Source organism: Primulina eburnea, chromosome 8 (assembly GCF_022965805.1).
Source record: "Primulina eburnea isolate SZY01 chromosome 8, ASM2296580v1, whole genome shotgun sequence".
Lineage (NCBI taxonomy): Eukaryota > Viridiplantae > Streptophyta > Magnoliopsida > Lamiales > Gesneriaceae > Primulina > Primulina eburnea.
In genome coordinates this window covers 37,889,331-37,912,465 of record NC_133108.1, presented here as the reverse complement: position 1 = coordinate 37,912,465, position 23,135 = coordinate 37,889,331, and the positions used below count along the sequence as shown (strand labels likewise).

Genomic DNA, 23,135 nt, shown 5'->3' with positions numbered 1-23,135 from the left:
TGAAATAATATATTTTAATATGGAAAAGTAATAGTTGAATATTTGAATGTTGAAAATAAGAGTTGTAAAGTTAGAAATTTGTGTGTGATGATGTAGGTAATGATGTATTTTATTTTTGGATTATGTGTAATGAAACTCTATAAATAGATCTCTCATTTGTGAAGAAAATCACAATTGAGTAGAGAGAAAAATATTATAAAGTGTGTAGTTTGGTAAATTTTGAGAGTTTGAGATTTTTACTTTTTACCATAAATTTTTACTTTTTCACAACAAGGACATCCATATATTGTTTTGAACACCAATGTGGTGTTAATATCAGTGTTACACACACCCACTTGTATCATGTAACGTGGGCGTTCAAACATTTGAACGCTCACATTACTTCTTTTTATATATAAATATATATATATTATTTTATTATTATTTTTTTAAAGAGAGTGAATGAGGTGGGCCCAGCATTAATTATATTTATTAATATTTTATATATATGTGTAGTATTTAATTTAATAATATATTTTAATAATTAAATAAAGATTATGTAATTATAAAAATATTAATAAAAACATATTGTTATTTATATAAAATAATAATAATTTAAATTTTGTAAATAATTTGAAATTGAATTTATGTAATGTAAAATAAAAATAAGATGAATGAGTGGAGGGTGAGACCTTCAAATAATGAAAGTGTTAAAATGAATGTGGTAGAATATGTGTGTTAATATAATGTGTATGTGATATGTGGATCCTATTATTTTTGCTGAGATGATTGTTGTTATAACGATAACTAATGCAGATGCTCTAATGCTGAACCTACATAGAGATGTGACATATTTATTTTGGGGAAATGAGAAACTGGCGAGTTGGGAAAAAAATAATATTTTTTCTATATATATTTTTTTTACTGTTGGTCCATGTTTACAGGCAGCTTAAACAGAGGAAAATGTATGTGGTTTGTTTGATGGAAGTTTGAAGCACGTGAAGTCTTGTGATATATGTACCAAACCAAGATATTTATTTATTGATATGATATTGATGTGCCCCTATTTTGTCACTTACTCTTACTTTACATTGAATGCATATTTTAAAATATATACATAACTTTTAAATCTCAAAAAATAAATTAATTTTTTGTCCGATTAGATCCATACAAAATATTATTTTTAATTATTTTTCACTTTAAAAATGGATCAGATCGATCCGTGAGATCGTATAAAAAAATATTTACACTTGGATTAATGAAATACATCGTGTTAAAAGAATTTCAAATTTTGAAATATGACTTACTATAATGTTAAATTTTAAAATTTTACTTATGAAATTAAAATAAGACTGATCAAGTATCGTTTTCGGTTTACTTCTTTTTTCGAATAGCACGAGACTATCAATTGAAATACGGCAATTAAAATTTAACTTTTTTAGGCTCAAAAATCTTGTAATGTGAGAAATTTTGTACTTTTTCAATTGATATCTATAATTATTATATGGCAAAGAATTAGATTTTTAGACTAATTATTTTTTTCGTCTTGGTTTAACATTTATTAAGTACCAAAAATACTCTATAAAATTATAAAAAGATTCATATCTTATTTAATTAAAAAATATTTATAAAAAGCTTATTTTAGTAATAAAAAAATATTTATTTGAAAATAATAAAATATATCATGTTTAGATAATTAATTCAATTGTATAAGGACATGTACAATGTCCAGATATTTGTCCATAACATGTTTTTATTAAATCCAAACATGGATAGGGGCTATTACAATATCAACATGGGTCGATACATTTTTTTCCACTAATTTTATCATTTTTGAATTTTGGTATGTTAGCTTTTCATTTTTAGTCTCGGTACAATATTTTTTATATTTGGCTACTTCGATCCGTTTTCTCGCGGAATGGTCCCTTTTCATCGAAAAAAACTGACTTATACTTGGATCAAGTGGCATCATAGTGCAAATATATATGAAATAAATCAAGAAATCCCCGATTTTTAGCCGCATCAGCTTTAACCATCATCTAATCAGCTTTTTTGGAGAAAATTGACAACGATGAAAAAAATACACCAAAATAGTCTACCAATATCGAAAATTGAAAAATTATCATACTGAAACAAAAAAAAAAAGAGTAAAAAGTATTAATACATATCATAATCGAGAAATTAAAATGATTTTGGTAGGCCTGAAAAGGCTAAAAAAATATCTTGATCAAATGAAATTATGAACCCAACCTTTCGTTTGTCCATTAATCAGGATAATTCGATATTTATTTATTGCTTAAAAAGGAAAATTAATCCTAACAAGAAATGTACATGTGCACATACCCTTTCAAGTTGAACTATTATATAATTATTTTGGACACTAATTAGCTAGTCTAAGTAAGCTAACTACAACCTTGTAATCAATAATAATTATATTTATAACCCAAAAAGATCTGAAAAGAGGGTATTTTCTTCTACTATTCCTTCCTCCAGGGCCTTTGATTCAGAACAATCTTCTGAGAGGCTGAGCATTTACAATTGGCTCGATTTTCGCATAGCGTCTGCATGATGAATACGCGAAAATTTAAAAATGTTCGAAATGACAATACTCACATGAATATGACTTAAAAGTTGTATAGTAAATTAGTTAATATTGTTAACCAATGATACATATATAGTACCTTGTATTGTTTCTGAAGGTTTTTGATGTAATCCACAGCCAAATCCAACATATCTGCTGTGTTGGTTTGCTGCATGCATGTCCCCAAAAAAGATTGGAAATGTTCATCAAAGCAAATTGATTTCCAAAATGGATTAAAATTATTCATTAGAAGATGTACCTTATCCATGTTTGGAACCAGCTCCTGTAGTTTCCTCATTCTTTCGCTGATCCTAGTCCTTCTTAACTGCACCAAATAATCATCTTTCATTTAATCTCAAGTTGTACACAATTATTTTTTCCAAATTTTATAGGTACCGAGAATATATGTGTGTATATACATATGTATATATGCATACCCTCTCGGCTATGCTCCGTGGATGAGTGGCACAACCGCGCTTGGCGCGGATCTTACAAGGAACCATGTCTTGAAGCTGCAACAGCTTCTCCATTTCAGATGAAGTCTTTTGTAAACTTAAGTGGCGTGACAAAATATTTGATCTATTTTCAGGCTCCCCAGTCTGTTCAAACATAAACATATACATAAAGCACATGTTGGATTGGAAACATATCACCGAGTTTATGAAGTATTTATGTTGGCAATTATAACACATTTGGTATATATTTATTACCAGAGTGTTACCAAATAACTTGTGAGGATCATCATCAAGTTCCCTTTTGATTCCAGTAGAGAAATTTTCTGCAAAATTCGAAGAATCGCTCCAAGAACCAAATGGGAATCCAAATAGACTGTCATGGTCGACATTGCCATTCCCGTTTGCATCATCCGGTCCATTTTCGACCTCCGAGATCCGAGGCACAGTTCCAGAAAAGAAAATGTTGCTATTTTGTAACCTACTTGAACATGGACTCAAGTCTCCGTTGTTATCACCACAATTAGATATCTTATAGCTTCCAGTCCCTGATCTTATACTTCCATGCCCTGAAAATTACGTTCTGATAAGTTGTGAGCAATAGATGCACTTTACCCATTCAGATATATTCACGAACAAAAATAGTAACTAAAAACAACTCTCCGAGTATTCTTGATTAGTTTAAAAGCACCAAATAACTAACATAGAGGAAAATCTATCAAAATTATACCAATCCCTTTTTGTTCAAGCTCATCTTGCTCACATCCACTATCATAGATTCAATTAACCCAAGAAATTTAGATTCAAGGGATACTTATCATAGCAATAATAATACAAAAAAGAGTACCATGTTGAGGGGTGAGATTTGAAAAAAGTCCAGCAGGAGTACTGTTTTGCCTCGAAAGATTTGAACCTATTTTTCTCTGCACTCGATGCTCCATCCCCATCGAACTCACAGCTGCACTAAAGACCGCACCATCCATAGCCAAAGACCCCAATTGGCCAACATTTTGACTTGGGTATTGTGGTGGCAACTGCGCACCAATCCCACTGCTACGATTATTATTACCAATATCATTCATTCTACTATTTTCATCATCGAAACAAAATCTAGAACTCAATCTTCCGGTACCCTTTTCATGAACTCCACTGTTTGTAAAACTTTCCAGCAAAAAACTGGGAGCCGACCTATACTTCAGCAGCCCAGAACTTATTTGGCTGCTGTTAGAGCTACTAAACTGCTGCATATACTCGCTGTAGTTTGAATTCGTATCAGATTCCATGAACAGAAACCAATGCTCGGGGTTCTTCGGAGACACGGCTAGGTGTTCTTCAGTCTTGGATTTAGGTGATAATATAGGGCTCGAATCAGAGAATAATGCATGGGAATCGCCATACATTCCCGCAGAACAACTTTATCCCCATACAAAATTCTTGGAGTCTTTATCAGAATTAAGCAGCTGCTTATTTTTTAAGCGGTCCTGGGAAATGAAATCTTGTAACAGAAGCAACAGAGAGATCTGGTTTTTCAAGAAGTACTTGAGCTTGGATTCTGCTGTTTTTCTTTTTCTTTTTCTTTTTCTTTTTTTCCCCCTTCTGGGCTGTGAAGATATTGAAATGGGGTGAAGCAAAAGATAACGGCGATGCAGGGTTGCTTTATTTATCTATAAATCTACTTTAAATTTCCATTTTTGGCTAACCTTTGCAAAAAAGGTTGGATCGGGGGTTCAAACTTTTTTAGTGGTGTAGAGGAGTGAGAGGGACATATTGACGAAGATGGGAAAAAATATTAAAGAAAAGTTGGCTGCAGACTTTACTTTCCTGCCCAGCAAAAGTTTGCTATTCAAGGATTGTTCCAATGAATTACAAATCGTGTCCATCTTTTCGGATAAATTTTCCAGGAAATGCACTTGTTCTAATAAAAATTAGACTGATGTCACATGTTTCGGGTTAAATAAATCTGTCGGTTTACTAAATTGTCTTATTTTGGATTTAGTTTATCAACTCGTCAAATTTGATTGTACCATTTCTATTTCCGACCATTTTGACCTAACTGCCGGTCGAACACATTAGTATTTTTCAATGTTATATCAACAATTCAACAACAAAAACTAAAATCCTGGAAAAAAATCAAAATTACTACTTCAAAAATGAAATTTGAATAATAGTTCTGAGATAGTGCATGCCTCTTGGCTTAGTAGTATCAGTGTCCAAAAAAGACATGTCTAACCTATTCACCCAATAGCTCGAGGCAAAAATTTGTGTGAGACGATCTCACGGATCGTATTCGTGAGACGGATCTTTTATTTGGATTATCCATAAAAAAGTATTAATTTTTATGCTAAGAGTATTACTTTTTATTGTGAATATGGGTAGAGTTGACCCGTCTCACAGATTAAGATCCGTGAGACGGTCTCACGTGAGACTCACTCATAGCTCGATCTCATGGCATCTCCAATCTTGCGTCAAAATAGCATGAACCGCTGTTTTGGCGTAGTGTTTCCTTCTCCAATGGAGCAGCACTATTTTTCTGCGCCAAGAGCTCTTTATTTTTTAAAATTTTTTTGTTTTTATTTATTATAAATATTTATGTTAAAGATTATAAATATTATTTAAATAATAATAAAACATTATTATATTATTTTAAGAATTATATATTTAAACATAAAAATTAAAATAAATCAAATATATGGGTTGAAAAATGTCCACAGTTTAAAAAATAAAATTAATAAATCAAATAAAAATAATAATTCGAAAATATTCTTTTTTAGAGTAAGATTTGAAGTAAATAGGTTGAAAATTAATATTGTATTTGAGGTAGAAATTACATTATTTTAAATAGAATTTTGGGTTGGGGATGAACTTATCAAGAGTGTGACTAGTCCAGTTGGGTAGGTTTGACATGATGACATCTTAATTAAAAAAACACTTATTTTTAATTACTTTATAATTTATTTAATATATATCTTTATTCATTTAAAAATTTAAAATTTGTTCCAAGAAAACTATTTACCCGATCCTTGGACAAGTTTTTTTTGCGGTAATTTTGAGAAAAATGCATCTGCCAATGATTTATTTAAAAATCAGTACCCACAAGTTTTTTTTTTTGTATTTTAGTACCTGACACAAGATCAACTTAGTTTTTACTACTTGTTTCAAGTATTTTTACCTTTTTACCCTTTTTAACTAATAAAAAACTATTTAAATTCTTATTTTTGTTAGTCCTTCTCTTTACACTCATAATTCACAAATATATTTGGATGACATGTACATTGAATTAAAATATTTTTTTATTTAAAAAACAATCACAACTAAGCATTGAACTTTTTGAAATACTTTGTTTTACTTGGAAATACTAAATTTCAATTTTAAAATACTTGATTTAGTAAATGACATACTCAGAATTGGTATTAAAATACTGAATAATCGAAAATGTAATGCAAGTTCACCAAGTGCTTATATTTCCATCCAAGATCTATTTGGATGACATGTTCATTTCATTTAATTATTTTTTTTATTTTTAAAAACATAAATTCGCAACTAAGCATTGAACATTTTCAAGTACTTAGTTTTACTTGCGAAATACCTAATTTCAGTTTTAAAATACTTGATTTGGTAAATGAGATACTCCGAATAGGTATTAAAATACTGGATATTCGAATATGCAATTCAAGTTCACCAAGTGCTCGTATTTCCATCCAAGATCCATTTGGATGACATGTTCATTTCATTTAATTATTTTTTATTTTTAAAAAAACAATTTCGCAATTACGCATTGAACTTTTTCAAGTACTTAGTTTTATTTGCGAAATATCTAATTTCAGTTTTAAAATACTTGATTTGGTAATTGAGATACTCATAAAAGTTAATAAAATACTAGATATTCTAGTAGGCAATGTAAGTTCACCAAATGCTCTCATTTCCATCCAAGATGCATTTGGATGGCATGTACATTTCATTTAAATATTTTTTTATTTTTAAAAGAAAAACAAATCCACAACTAAGCATTGAACTTTTTGAAATACTTATTTTTACTTGCGAAATACCTAATTTCAATTTTAAAATACTTGATTTTGTAAATGAAATACTCAGAATGAATATTAAAATACTGAATATTCGAATATGCAATGTTATTTCACCAAATGCTCGCATTTCCATTGAAGATGTATTTGGATGACATGTTCATTTCATTTAAGTATTTTTTTATTGTAAAAAAAACAAATTCGTAACTAAGCATTGAATTTTTTCAAATACTTACTTTTACTTGCGAAATATCTAATTTCAATTTTAAAATACTTGATTTGATAAATGAGATACTCATAATAGGTATTAAAATAATGGATATTCGAATATGCAACGTAAGTTCACCAAGTGTTGGTCTTTCCTCGAAAGATGCATTTGGACGACATATCCTTCTCATGTGATATCTATTTTGTAAAAAAAAAAAAAAAAACAAATTCGTAACTAAGCATTGAATTTTTTCAAATACTTACTTTTATTTTCTAGATATCTAATTTCAATTTTAAAATACTTAATTTGATAAATGAGATACTCATAATGGGTATTAAAATACTTGATATTCGAATATGCAACATAAATTCACCAATTATTGGTCTTTCCTCGAAAGATGTATTTGGACGACATATCATTCTCATGTGATGTCTATTTTGTAAAAAAAAATATCAAATTCCCAACTAAGCATGAAACTTTTAAAGTACTTAGTTTACTTGATAAGTACCTAATTTCAGTTTTAAAATACTTGATTTCATAAATGAGATACTCAGAATAGGTAATAAAATACTGGATATTTCTAATATTCATCATGATGAAATTTCAATGCAATTGAAATTTTAACAAATACATTGTTCATCACTCCTCATTAAATAAAAATAACAATTTATTTCGATATACAAAGAAAGAACTAACTTTTATTCCGGGACAAGTATGCTACTATATTTTTGTTAAAAGTAAGTGTTTATTTTGATCTACAAACAAGCTTATTTTGATCTACAAACAACTTACTCTTACTCCACGATTAGTAATGAACTGTGTTCATTTCTTTAAATGACATGAATAAGTATTTTAATAAATCTTAGTTGGAAAAACCAACCATGACTGAATTTAAGTTGCATATTCAAATATCCAGTATTATATCACATATTATGAGTATCTTATTTACCAAATCAAGTATTTTAAAATTAAAATTAGGTATTTCACAAGTAAATGTAAGTACTTCAAAATGTTCAATGCTTAGTGATCGAGCAAATCTTTCATTGTAAAATTATTAGTAAAAATTAATAATATTCAAGCTCGAAATAATCGCAAGTACACGATATCAAATAATAATATAGTGTACAAGAGTATGATTATCGTTCTTTTAAGGACTGTATTTCTCAATTATTATTCTCATTTATTCAATTTTTAGCAGCGATACTTCAGATGATTGTTTACTACTACAATTATTAAATAAAAACTCAATGAAATGGTTCAAGGATTAAATGATGAAATAAATAAGCTAGAATGATTGATTAAAGTTCAATGAGAAATGAATTTGTTGAGAATCTCGGTTCGCCTACCCCTCGCTAATCTACTTAATTCGTTCGACAATGATCTATTCTTTCGAAGAGATTTCTTATCCAATTGAACATGCCCTTTCAAGCTATGTCAAACTAATTCAACTTAATGAAGTAACTAAATCTCTTTAATTATTTATCAAGGGTGAATTGCATGTCGTTTTATTTCGACCTACTGGACTATGACTATCGACGGGTATCTGACTTCATAATTCTATGTAAATTGTAAATCCACGGATTATGCTACTCGTTCTTATCAGAGGCTATTCTCTCGAAGAACATTGCCTGGAATCTTCAAACATTCGCTTCAAGCCAATTTTTCTCTTTCAAAGCTTTGTAGCTGCTGAAAAGTCCTTGAACATGTCATCCAAATGCATCTTAGAAGGAAATTCGAGCACTTGGTGAACTTACATTGCATAATCGAATATCCAGTGTTTTAAAACTCATTATGAGTATCTCATTTACCAAATCAAGTATTTTAAAACTGAAATTAGGTATTTCACAAGTAAAACTAAGTACTTGAAAAAGTTCAATGCTTAGTTGCAAATTTGTTTTTTTACAATAAAAAAACAATTAAATTAAATGAATATGTCATCCAAATATAGCTTGGATAGAAATGAGATCACTTGTTAAACTTACATTGCATATTCGAATATTCAGTATTTTAATATGCATTCTGAGTATCTCATTTACCAAATCAAGTATTTTAAAATTGAAAATAGTTATTTCGCAAATAAAAGTAAGTACTTTAAAATGTTCTATGCTTAGTTGCGATTTTTTTAAATAAAGAAAATAATTAAATGAAAGTACTTTAAAATGTTCTATACTTAGTTGCGATTTTTTTAAATAAAGAAAATAATTAAATGAAATGAACATGTCATCCAAATGCATCTTGGATGAAAATGCGAACACTTGGTGAACTTATGTTGCATATTCGAATATCCAGTATTTTAATACCTATTCTGAGTATCTCATTTGCCAAATCAAGTATTTTAAAATTGAAATTAGGTATTTTGCAAGTAAAACTAAGTACTTGAAAAAGTTCAATGCTTAATTACAAATTTGTTTTTTAACAATAAAAAAATAATTAAATGAAATGAACATATCATCCAAATGCATCTTGGATGAAAATGCGAGCATTTGGTGAACTTACATTGCATATTTTAATATCCAGTATTTTAATACTTATTCTGAGTATTTCATTTACCAAATCAAGTATTTTAACATTGAAATTAAGTATTTCGCAATTAAAACTAAGTACTTGAAAAAGTTCAATGCTTAGTTGCAAATTTGTTTTTTAAATAAAAAAATATTTAAATGAAATGTACATGTCATCCAAATGCATCTTGAATGGACATGCCAGCATTTTGTGAACTTACATTGCCTACTAAAATATCCAGTATTTTATTAACTTTTATATGGGTATCTCAATTATCAAATCAAGTATTTTAAAATTGAAATTATGTATTTCGCGAATAAAAGTAAATATTTTTAAATATTCAATGCTTAGTTGCGAATTTTTTTTTGTTTTTAAAATAAAGAAAATAATTAAATGAAATGAACATGTCATCCAAATACATATTGGATGGAAATGCGAGCATTTGGTGAACTTACGTTGCATATTTGAATATCTAGTATTTTAATACACATTCTGAGTATCTCATTTACCAAATCAAGTATTTTAAAACTGAAATTAGGTATTTCACAAATAAAACTAAGTACTTGAAAAACTTCAATGCTTAGTTGCAATTTGTTTTTTAACAGTAAAAAAATAATTAAATGAAATGAACGTGTCATCCAAATGCATCTTGGATGGAAATGAGAGCATTTGGTTAACTTGCGTTGTATATTCAAATATCCAGTATTTTAATACACATTCTGAGTATTTAATTTACTAAATTAAGTATTTTAAAATTTAAATTAAGTATTTCGTAAGTAAAACTAAGTATTTCAAAAAGTTCAATTCTTAGTTGTGAATTTATTTTTTTTAAATAAAAATTTTTTAAATTAAATATACATATCATCCAAATGCATCGATCATGAGTGAAAAGAGAAGATAACAAACAAAAATATGTATTTATATATTTTTTTATTAATTATAAGGGTAAAAAGGTAAAAATGCATGAAACATGTACTAAAAACTAAGTTTGTCTTTTGTCAGGTATTAAAATAGAAAAAAAACTGATAGGTACTGAATCTTAAGTAAATCATGTGCAGATGTATTTTTTTCCAAATTGCCCTTTTTTTTTACTAGTTAGTTAACTATTTTTTAACAAGTGCGATGCATGTACCCAACTACGGGTAATAATAAATAAAAACTGGAAATAAGACAAGTTAATATAATAGACCAAATTAATTGTTTTTTTTAATGCTCAACAAAAAAAATATATGAAAAGATCTTGGCAAAAACTTGTGTGAGACGATCTCACAGGTCGTATTTGTGAGACAGATCTCTTATTTGAATCATCCATGAACAAGTATTACTTTTTATGCTAAGAGTATTACTTTTTATTGTGAATATGGGTAGGGTCAGGGACGGAGCCACCCCAAAGGCTCGGTGGGCTCCAACCCAGACTTGATTTTTGGCCTTATTTAAAAATATGGATGGAGTTTTTTTAAAAAAAAAAATTAGCCCATTTTAGGACACATTTTAACCCACAAATTTAAAACATAAAATAACATTGAGTATATCACAAATTTTAGCCTAAATTTTAACTAACATTTTAGCCCACAAATTTTTAGCTCAGGATCGAAATTTTTTATGGCTACGTCCCTGGGTAGGGTTGACCCGTCTCACAGATTATGATCAGCGAGACGGTCTCACATGAGACCTTCTCAAAGATCTTTTAGCATTTATAATTAAGCAATTATTAAGATATTACAGATAAGATCTTTTGGTAACACAATATCGAATTATTTTTAGAATTATATAAATATGTTCTAAACAGCCTCAAACTTATCGTTATAACCTAATTATCTTAGATATATCTTTTTTTCCTCTATTTTTCTCTTCATCCTTTAAATTTTAAATTTTGAAGAAAAAAAAAAGAATTTATAATAATATTAAAAGACCTGAAAGCTCATAAAAATACATAAGTTTATTACAGTAAACCAACTGCTAGTGTGTATATTTAAATATTTTTCATTAATTTATATTCGATAGCTTGATTTTTAATAAATGTAAATAAAATTTTGTTTGGCTAGTGCGTTTATATTATATTTTTATTTTTTTCGAAAGAAAGTGCGTTTATAATTATGATTACGAAGAAATGCCGTCTTAAAAGTCAAAATTCCATTCAAGCATGAAATGGATTTGTTTGGAATAATGTAAGTACAACCATTGGGTCGGACTGTAGACAAAATAATATTATATGTTTTGCAATAGTAAGTAGTGATGGAGTCAGAAATATGATTCTGTTTGGGTCAGAACTTTAAACTCTAAAATATTTTACTGTTTTAAATTGATATATTTGGACTAATATCATATCATTTCAAAATTTACATATAATTTTTTTAAAAAAAATGGGTCACCCTGGGGCATGTGGCTCCACCACTTATCACAAGTGTAGCATAATATTGATTCTGAATGAGAAAATGTATCATTTAAAAACAGAAAATGATATATTATGTTTATAAATTATAACATTTACAATATAGCAAATTGAAAAGTTTAAAAAAATTCTACAAATTTGTGTTTTAAAAAATAGGTAAAATAATTTGTATTATTTATTCACCACCAATAATAATAATAATAATAATAATAATAATAATAAAATTGCTGTAAAGAGGAAAAAAGGATCGGAGCATTGCTGTAGTCGACACAAATGCGTATCAAATTCACGAATAAATGGAGTCAGTCCCCCACAGCGCCCATCAGAAGCTACCCCCACCGCTTTGCAACGTCATCTTCTCTTTGATTCTGCTAGGAGGAGATTGCAACACAATAAATTTTGCTAAAACCCTAATTAAGGAAAATGATTATTATATGGTTCGATAAAATTGTGCTTTTAATTTTATAATCATATAACTTGTCAAAATTTGATTTTCATCAACTAACTTGGATTTTTGTTGTCGTTTTAATCACTTTTTGACAGACAAACATCAAATCCATTGAATATTGTTTATTCGTTATTGATTTTTCTTTTCTTTTTTTTTTTTTACGTATATTGGGGTGCAATAATTGTTTGTGTTAGATAAGATAATTGAAACGTTACGTTTTTACAGTGTGTGTTATAGTATAATTTAAAAGATTTGAATTGTATTGTTACCACAAACTATAAATTTTGATAAAAAGACAAGTGATTGATCCTACAATTTTTATCATAGTAAGGGTCACATGTTCGATTCTCATTGATTGAAAGTAGTGCAATTATTGAGAGAAGAAATGTTGGAGTGCAATATTTGCCCCAACTAGAGGTGGAAAAAATATCGAAATACCGAAAAATCGTACCGAAAAAATACCGAAATTACCGAAAATTTCGGTACTGTATGTAATTTTCGGTATCGGTACGGAATTATTTTTTTCGGTATACCGAAAATAATTTTTTATTATTATTTTTTAAAAAATTTAAGTTCGATATACCGAAAATGTGTTTTCGGTATACCTATATTTTTTCGGTATAGACAAAATTTTCGGTGTCACTACGGTATCCGGTATGAGCTTTTTCCATATCGAAAATTTGGTATACTGAATTTTCGGTACCGATATTAACGGTACAGTATACCGTATCGTACCCACCCCTAGCCCCAACTAGCGACGAACATACTTTAGTCCCAAAACGTGGATCACGTGGCATTGATGTTCTCTTATATGACTTATATGATGTAATGAAACATATATTGCATATATTAAAATCCACACAAGCAGAAATAAATGAAATCAATGACAAGTTTTTTCCTTATTTTGAAAATTTGGTGGTTTTTTTTCCCTTTATTTTTGCTTATATGGATATTGTGTGTAATATAAGTTTTATTTTCGTTACATGAGCCACGTTGGAGCACGGTGATGCAAATAAGGAATATTTGATAAATTTAGTGCTTTCAAGCAAAAAAATACTCAAACAAAAATATCAAAGTCAGTGGATGAAAACCGAATAACTTTGACAAACTACAAGACTAAAATTTAAAACAAGACAATTTACAACATTAAAATTGCAATTTTTCCTGCAACGTTGTGTTTGTTCTGATGAATTAGGAATGTAATCAACTTTGGAATGTAATAAGAATGAGATAAAATGATATGTTTATTTTATTTCCAATTATAGCTAACATAATAAATGAAAATAAAATAAAATTATTTTAATCAATATTTTGTGACTAAAAATCAAAATAAAATAATACCCAAAAATATTGTTTGTACTGACATTAATAATACATCGATTTAGTTTTGATAGTTTAACAAAAAGGAAAATTAAATCTCTCTCAAAGTTTACCGAATAAATTAACGGTAAATTTCAAAAAAATGCATCTGTCAATGTTTCAATTAGAATTCAGTACCTAGCTAAATTTTTTTAAAAATCAGTACCTGACACATCTTTACATTTAGTTTTAACTACCCATAAAGCAAACTTTACATTTTTACCCTTTATTATTTAAATAAATATATTATTTTATCCACAAAAATTATATCATTTTTCTCCATTTAAAATATAATTTTAACAAAATATTGTTTCTCAATTATCATGAAATAAAAATAAATACTTATTTTGAAATACAAAGTACCTATTATGGGGTTTCAGATAATTGATTTCGCTCTTTGAATACTCCGAATATATAAGAAAATACTATATTTTCGAGCATTCACTATAAATTCAGTTATTGTTGGTCTTTTCATGAAAAATGCATTAGGATGATTTAGTCATGTCATTTTATTTTTTTTCAAAAAAACATAGATCATCATTCATCATGAAATAAGATTAAGTATTTATTTTGACCAACAAAATACCTATTTTGGAGTTCCAAATGTTTGATTTTACTATTTGAATACTCCAAATGTGTAAGAAAATACTGGATCTTCAAGCTATCACAATAAATTCAATCATTGTTGGTATTTTCATTGAAATTACATTAAGATGACTTATTCATGTCATCTAATTTTTGAAAAAACACGGTTTCTCGCTCATTGTTGAATTAGAAAAATTACTTATTTTGATCGATAAAATACTAATTTTCGTGTTCCAAATATTTGATTTGGCTATTTGAATACTTCAAATTTGTAAGAAAGTACTTAAGTTTCAAGTAATATTATGTGAATTTTGATTGTGTCATTTGTGAAGTTAAAGTGTGATACTTAAATTGGTACACATAATATCTAATTAGAGTATATAAATACGCGATTTTAACCCGTAAATACTCATATCCAATTATTTGAGGATGCCAAAATATAATTTGAAGTTAATATTAAGTGACACCAATGATGATATTCGTGAAGCAAAAATGTGATACCTAAATTAATACAAATAATACATAATTCGAGTTCATAAACACTTGATTTTACCTTTAAATACTCAAATTCGATTGAGTATGTCAAAATATATAATTTGAAGATAATATTAAATATTTTTTGATGATGAGATTTGTGAATAAAAAACGTGCTACCTAAATTCGTACAATTAGTACCTAATTTGATTTCACATATACTTGATTTACCCTTTTAAGACTCTATTTCGATTATTTTGGGATATAAAAATATATAGTTTCAATCGAGTGACTTTTGATCTGTCATTTGTGAAGTTAAAATGTGATACCTTAATTAGTGCAAAAAATATCTAATTCAAGTCTACAAATACTTTATTTTACTCCCTAAATGAGAAGTATTTTAATTTGAGTTTGCAAATACTTGATTTCGTAAATGAGATACTCACAATATGTATTAAAATACTGGATATTCGAGTAAGCAACGTAAGTTCACCAAATGTTGATGGATATAATGAATGATTACCAATAAATATTATGAAAGAATACTAATGAGGATTATATCAAATGAAGTATTGCATTGTCATTTAATGAATACCAACAAGTATTATTAATGAATATTAATGATATTATTAATTAATACTCATAAGTATACAGAAAAAATACTAATAAGTATAATGAATAATTACCAATAAGTATTATGTCAAATAAGTATAATTGTCAAATAAGTCATTCAATGAATATCAAAAAGTATTGTCAATTAATATTTATGAGTATTTTATAAATCATTGATCCAAGAATCGATAGATATGCTTAAAGTGCAAACTTCAAGCTCATTTACGAACTATGTTTATAATGAATCTCTTAATTAGTCCATGATGAATAATGAACTATGTTTATTTATTTAAATGATATGAATAAGTATCATAATGAATTTTCCATAGAAATATTGTATATTCGAAAATCCATTATTTTAATGCATATTGTGAGTATCTCGTTTACGAAATCGAGTATTTGCAAACTCAAATTAGATACTTCTCAAGTAAAACTAAGTATTTTAAAATTTTCATGCTTATTAAAGAATTTTTTTAGCAAAAAATATATTAAATAAGATGAATATGCAATCCATGCTTAGTGATCGAGCAAAACTTTCATTGTAAAATTATTAGTAAAAATTAATAATATTCAAGCTCGAAATAATCGCAAGTGCACGATGTCAAGTAATAATATAGTCATGGACTTGCAATAATCGCAAGTGCACGATGTCAAAATATTACATGCTTAGTGATTGAGCAAAACTTTCATTGTCTAAGGACTATATTTCTCAATTATTATTCTCAATTATTCAATTTTTAGCAGCGATACTTCAGATGATTGTTTACTACTACGATTATTAAATAAAAACTCAATGAAATGGTTCAAAGATTAATGATGAAATAAATAAGTTAGAATGATTGATTAAAGTTCAATGAGAAATGAATTTGTTGGGAATCTCGGTTCACCTACCCCTCGCTAATCTACTTAATTCGTTAGACAATTATCTATGCTTTCGACGAGATTTCGTATCCAATTGAACACGCTCTCTCAAGCTATGCCAAAATAATTCAACTCAGTGGAGTAATTAAATATCTTTAATTATTTATCAATGGTGAATTGCATGTCGTTTTATTAAACCCATAGCTTTTGACCTACTGGACTATGACTATCGATGTGTATCTGACTTCATATTTCTCTATAAATTGTAAATCCACGGATTATGATATTCGTTCCTATCACGGGCTATTATCTCGAATAACATTGTCCGGAAATCTTCAAATCTTCGCTCTAAGCTATTTTCCTCTTTCAAAGCTTTGTGGCTGCTGAAAAGTCTTTGAACATGTCATCTAATTACATCTTGGATGGAAACGTGAGCACTTTGTGAACTTACGTTACATATTCGAATATCCAGTATTTTAATACTCATTATGAGTATCTCAGTTACCAAATCAAGTATTTTAAAACTGAAATTAGGAATTTTGCAAAGTAAAACTAAGTACTTGAAAAAGTTCAATATTTGGTTGCAAATTTGTTTTTTTAACAATTAAAAAAACTATTATATGAAATGAACATGTCATCCAAATGTATCTTGGATGGAAATGCGAGCACTTGGTGAACTTACGTTGATATTCGAATATACAGTATTTTAATACTCATTCTAAGTATCTCATTTACCAAATCAAGTATTTTAAAATTGAAATTATGTATTTTGCAAGTAAAACTAAGTACTTGAAAAAGTTCAATACTTAGTTGCGAATTTATTTTTTTTAACAATTAAAAATAATTGAAATAAAATGAACATGTCATCCAAATGTATCTTGGATGGAAATGCGAGCACTTGGTGAATTTGCGTTGCATATTCGAATATCTATTATTTTAATATTCATTCTGAGTATCTCATTTACCAAATCAAGTATTTTAAAATTGAAATTAAGTATTTCGCAAGTAAAATTAAGTATTTAAAAAAATTCAATGCTTAGTTACAAATTTGTTTTTTTAACAATAAAAAAACAATTAAATGAAATGAATATGTCATCCAAATGCATCTTGGATGAAAATGCGAGCACTTGGTAACTTACGTTGCATATTCAAATATCCAGCATGTTAATACCCATTCTGAGTATCTTATTTACCAAATAAAGTATTTTAAAATTGAAATTAGGTATTTCGCAAGTAAAACTAAGTATTTGAAAAAGTTTAATGATTAGTTACGAATTTGTTTTTTTTTTAACAATTTAAAAATAATAAATGAAATGAACATGTAATCCAAATGCATCTCGGATGGAAATGTGAGCATTTGGTGAACTTACGTTACATATTCTAATATCCAGTATTTTTATACTCATTCTGAGTATTCATTTACCAAATCAAGTATTTTAAATTTAAATTAGATGTTTCGCAAGTAAAACTAAGTACTTTAAAAAGTTCAATGCTTAGTTGCGAATTTGTTTTTCTTTTTAAAAATAAAAAAATATTTAAATTAAATGTACATGTCATCTAAATGCATCTTGGATAGAAATACGAGCACTTGGTGAACTTATATTGCCTACTAGAATATCCAGTATTTTATTAATTTTTATGAGTATCTCAATTATCAAATCAAGCATTTAAAATTGAAATTAGGTATTTCGCAAATAAAAGTAAGTACTTCAAAATGTTCAATGCTCAGCTGCAAATTTTTTTATAAAAAAATAAAAAAATAATTAAATGAAATGAACATGTCATCTAAATGTATCTTGGATGGAATGCAAGCATTTGGTAAACTTACGTTGTATATTCGAATATCCAGTATTTTAATACTCATTCTGAGTATCTCATTTACCAAATCAAGTATTTTAAAATTGAAATTAGGTATTTCAAAAATAAAACTAAGTATTTGAAAAAGTTCAATGCTTAGTTGCGAATTTGTTTTTTTAACAATAAAAAAAATAATTAAATGAAATGAACATGTCATCCGAATGGATATTGGATGGAAATGCGAGCATTTGGTGAACTTATGTTGCATATTCGAATATTCAGTATTTTAATACACATTCTGAGTATTTCATTTACTAAATCAAGTATTTTAAAACTAAAATTAAGTGTTTCACAATTAAAACTAAGTATTTCAAAAAGTTCAATTAGTTGAGAATTTGTTTTTTTAAATAAAAAATATTTAAATTTAATTTATATGTCATCCAAATGCATTGGGAATGATGAGTGAAAAGAGAAGATGACCAACAAAAATAGGTATTTATATAATTTTTTATTAATTAAAAGGGTAAAAAGGTAAATATGCATGAAACATGTAGTAAACACTAAGTTGGTCTTTTGTCAGGTACTAAACTACAAAAATAAACTTATGGGTACTGAATCTTAAATAAATCATAGACAGAGGTATTTTTCTACAAAATGCCCATAAATTAATAGACCGACTGAAATTAAGAGTAAAACTAATTTCAGAAGCCTACTGAATCATAAATCAATCAGTCAGACTTCTCATACAAACAGTTCCTGAAATTCTCCGATTTACTCAGAGATCAGCTAAATTATCGGATAAAGTTAATAGTATTTCTCATAAAATGAAATAAATTTCACGAGCATTACTCACATTGTACTATTTTCTGATAGTAGAGTGACATGAAAATAGACGTGACCAATAACCTACTCTATTTGGAACGGATATCAGATTTGATTTGACCAACTATTGGATCAAAGTCTATAAATAAATAAAAACATCAGTCAATATTGCTTTCACATCTTTGAAAAAGCTTAATTTTTTCAAATATTCAAGAGCCAAATTAACCGACCAATATTTCTCAGTGCACAAATGATTTTAATCAGATCACTAAAGATCTTATGTGCTTAGTATTCTATTTATGAAATACATGTAATCTGACAGTAAGTGTAATGATTACTTTTGTTGAGTGAGTTACTAAGAGTTTCAATTAGGTTGTGTTGTAAGTGATACTAAAGTTAGCAGTTACAAGTGTTGTAATTGTTAAATTCTTATAATCAAATCATTCCTAAAGAAGAAATTGTGATGTAGGAGTAATTAAAGTTTCCGAACATTCGGAAACAAACACGTGTTATTTACATTTCAGTTAGCATTTTCTTGTTCAATATTTGACAACTTAAATGTTCTTACCTTAAGCAATTTTTGTGTTCAAACCTTATTAGTGAACATATTTCCTCGCAGTGACAAACGGTAAGCTTATTGATATCCAACCAAAATATTTTAGAATTTCATTTCAGTGTGGTTAACCAAACCAAAATACTTCAAAATGTGTTGACAGTATTTGTTCATCCTCTCTAAATCAATATCAGATCCTATCAAATTATAATATCAAGTAATAATGATTGTCATCTTTTATTAATGTTTATATTATTATTTTCATGATTATATTATAATTATTATTTTAGATTAGTCATAAAAAAATAGATGAACATGTGTATAAGGAATAAGAAAAAAAACGAAAATACTCATTTCATTTTCACCTTCTTTCCCTTGTACCATGTATGCCCTAAAAAATTTCCTTTTTCCTTCCAAAACATCAGAGTCTAACTCCGCACTGCCGTGAAGAAGGGGTGAAACACAATAAAGGAAAGAGAGAAAGTAAAATAAAATAGTAAAACAAAAGTGAAAAAAGGAAAGAAATAAAATAGAAAAAGAAAAAAAAAGAAGAGATACTTAAAAAAAATTATTTAATTATATTGGTGGAATGGTAAAAATGTAATTGGATTTTAATCATTACTTTAATGTTACAATCAAATCAAACATAATATTATTTATTCATTCTTATTTATTTAGCATATTAAATCATGCAAATAATCAAAATAATAATCAAATACTTTTTAATATATACAGTCTTTAGGCTGATTGTACAATGTAATTGTTAAGTGAGCCAATATTGCACGTTCTGTGAGTGTATTGTGTCTCGACAAGCTCATAAATTTTCAAATCAAATTAAAATATATAAATGTCTAAAAAATTGTTTGGGAAAATTTCCAAAAAGCACTTCCAATATTCTAGCTAGGTGGAAGTATTTTGAGATGTTTTTGAAAAATAAAATCTGTTTCAACTTCTATAACTTTTAACAGAATGTTAGAAACAAGACTGATATTTTTTCTATGTTTTTGTTTTTTTGTTAATAGTTTAAAATTACAATTCGACATTTGAATTCTTAAAAAATTTATCATATTCCACAATTATTCTCAGTTTTTAAAATTATTTTTGAAGATTTTTAAAAATATTTTTTTTCTATGTGAGTTTTTAAGAGTTTAAATGAAATTCATAAATTCAAAATCACATTTTATTACAATTATTTTATATTTTTAAAATCATTTTTTTATAATTTACATTTCCATATTTATTTTTTTCATTTATACAATTTTTTTCATTTTTATTAAATCTTATGTAAATTTTCAAGGATTTATTTTATAAAAATATAAATTAATTTTGATACAAAATATTCAAAATTTAATAATAATTATATACATACATTGTTGATGGTGTGAGTTCGAAAATTTAGATAATTAAAAAAACAAATGTTATGTAGGTTAATTATATTGTTATAATTTTTCAAAAAAAAGATTGGAAGTAAATTTTTTCTACACACTCAAACTTTAGCTTGTTTAGCTTTAGAATTTTATTTCCAAATAGTACCAACTTTTGTTTCCCACCTTTTTAAACATATGTGCATGTTATAAAGAATATTTTTAATCATATAATTGTAAAAATTTAACAATTATATTGGTAATTTAATTACATGATTTTGAGGAGAATGTCCAAAATTTAATTATCATCGGGATATAATTACAAGACTATAATTGATTCAACAAAAAAATATAAAACTAAAAATCTCATAACACAATACATACCTGACTAAAATTGACATTTTATCTATTTTAGTTTTATATGTTATCAAATTTCAATCTTATAGATATATCATTTAAATATTGACGGTTTTAATCTTTTTTCAACAGAAACATTGAGTTGATGTGACACTGCACACGTCAACACCATGTTGACACCACATCAATGTAATGTCAGGAAAACGACCAAAATTATAAATATAGTAGATTAAGGGTGAAATTTAACAACATAATATAAGACCAAAATCACGAATAAGAATATTCTCTATCATATATTAGTCCAAACAAATCGATGGAGGACAATGAAACAAAGAGAAGGAAGATTAAAAATTAAAGAACATGAAGCATAATGCACAAGGTGGATGGTCAAGTTAAGAATTTTTAAGATTCAAGTTTGATAAGGATAAAATTCGAATAATATCAGGAGACGTCATCATATCGAGGAACAAGATTTTATATTCTCTGAATTCAATTTAATACATTCTAAATATATATTCAGCATAGGATAAGATGGCTTAATTTATTCTATTATTCGTTTCATAAGTAGGTCTTTTGTGAGACGTTCTCACGAATCTTTATCTGTGAGACATGTCAACCCTACCGATATTCACAATAAAAAGTAATATTTTTTCATGGGTGATCCAAATAAGAGATTCGTCTCACAAAATACGACCCGTGAAACCGTCTCACACAAGTTTTTACCTCGTTTTTCATTATCGATTTTTTATTTTTTTTAAATAAAGATTTCATTAACTCTCAAGTTTGTCAAGATTTAAAAACAGAAGAGAAAAGTCTAAAAAAATCTAAAATCACCCCGAATGAAAAAACCGTCGCTACATTACGGTTTTTTGTAATGTGACTTTAAAGCATTGATGGCATCCGATTCCAGGATTGAATTAGAACACGGCCATGGTGAGATGCAAGCTTGAGGCCTTCTTGAATTGCCAATATTTCCGCCATGTGGACTGATAAAAACACCTTGTAATTTAGTTTCTCGAGCCACGAGAACTAAGGTGAGTATTATATCGGTTAAACTGAATTAATCGATCTGACCAATTCAAAAATTCAGTTTGACTAGTTCGGAAAATCGGTTTTAATTTCTGAAAATATGGGTCAAAATGGTTTGGTTTTCGGTTTTTGTAAATAAAAAACTGGTTAAGCGAATTATTCAATAATTCAATCTTATAATATTTTTAATGTGTATGTATTTAATATTGTAACAAAAATTTGTTATTTTTAATTTTTTTTTATCATAATGTGTTTTATTATGACAAAAATCTTCAATTATTAATTTTTTTATTTTAAAAAAGATTAATTAGTTTATGGACAGAAATAACTAATTTTGATTCGGTTTGGTTTAAGCTAGAAAGTCGGTTCGATTAGCCTACAAAAAGCGATTAAAAACGATTTCAATTAATTTGATTTAGTCGGTAATTGAATTATCCGAATGCTCACTCCTAACCGGAACATTACCATAAATGTCACAAACAACTATTCCTACTCCAAAATGGTCGGATCCCCTGATAAATGCAATATCCATGTTAATATTTAATGACCCATTATGACCTGACATATATGGATAATCTTGATTCCAAGTTAATTGAAGTAAATATAATTTTTTCTTATGCATATAGGATAATCTTGATTACAAAATAATAAAGTTAATTTTTTAAAATATAATTTATTTTTTGGGTATAAAACAATATATATTAATAAAGTATCGAAATATTGGTATATCGCATTATT

The 23,135-nt window shown here is 27.3% G+C and overlaps 1 protein-coding gene across 1 annotated transcript; it reads right to left on the bottom strand.

Annotated features, from left to right (window-relative positions):
- Positions 1–2,252: 2,252 nt before the first annotated feature.
- On the bottom strand, positions 2,253–4,845 carry LOC140839562 (transcription factor bHLH130-like). Its single transcript, XM_073206362.1, has 6 exons — positions 3,860–4,845; positions 3,271–3,581; positions 2,998–3,159; positions 2,820–2,885; positions 2,661–2,729; positions 2,253–2,540 (listed from the first exon to the last, which is right to left on the bottom strand). Exons 1-6 carry the CDS (start codon positions 4,410–4,412, stop codon positions 2,457–2,459), a joined length of 1,245 nt encoding a protein of 414 aa, XP_073062463.1. The 5' UTR covers positions 4,413–4,845; the 3' UTR covers positions 2,253–2,456.
- Between the last annotated feature and the right edge of the window lie 18,290 nt (positions 4,846–23,135).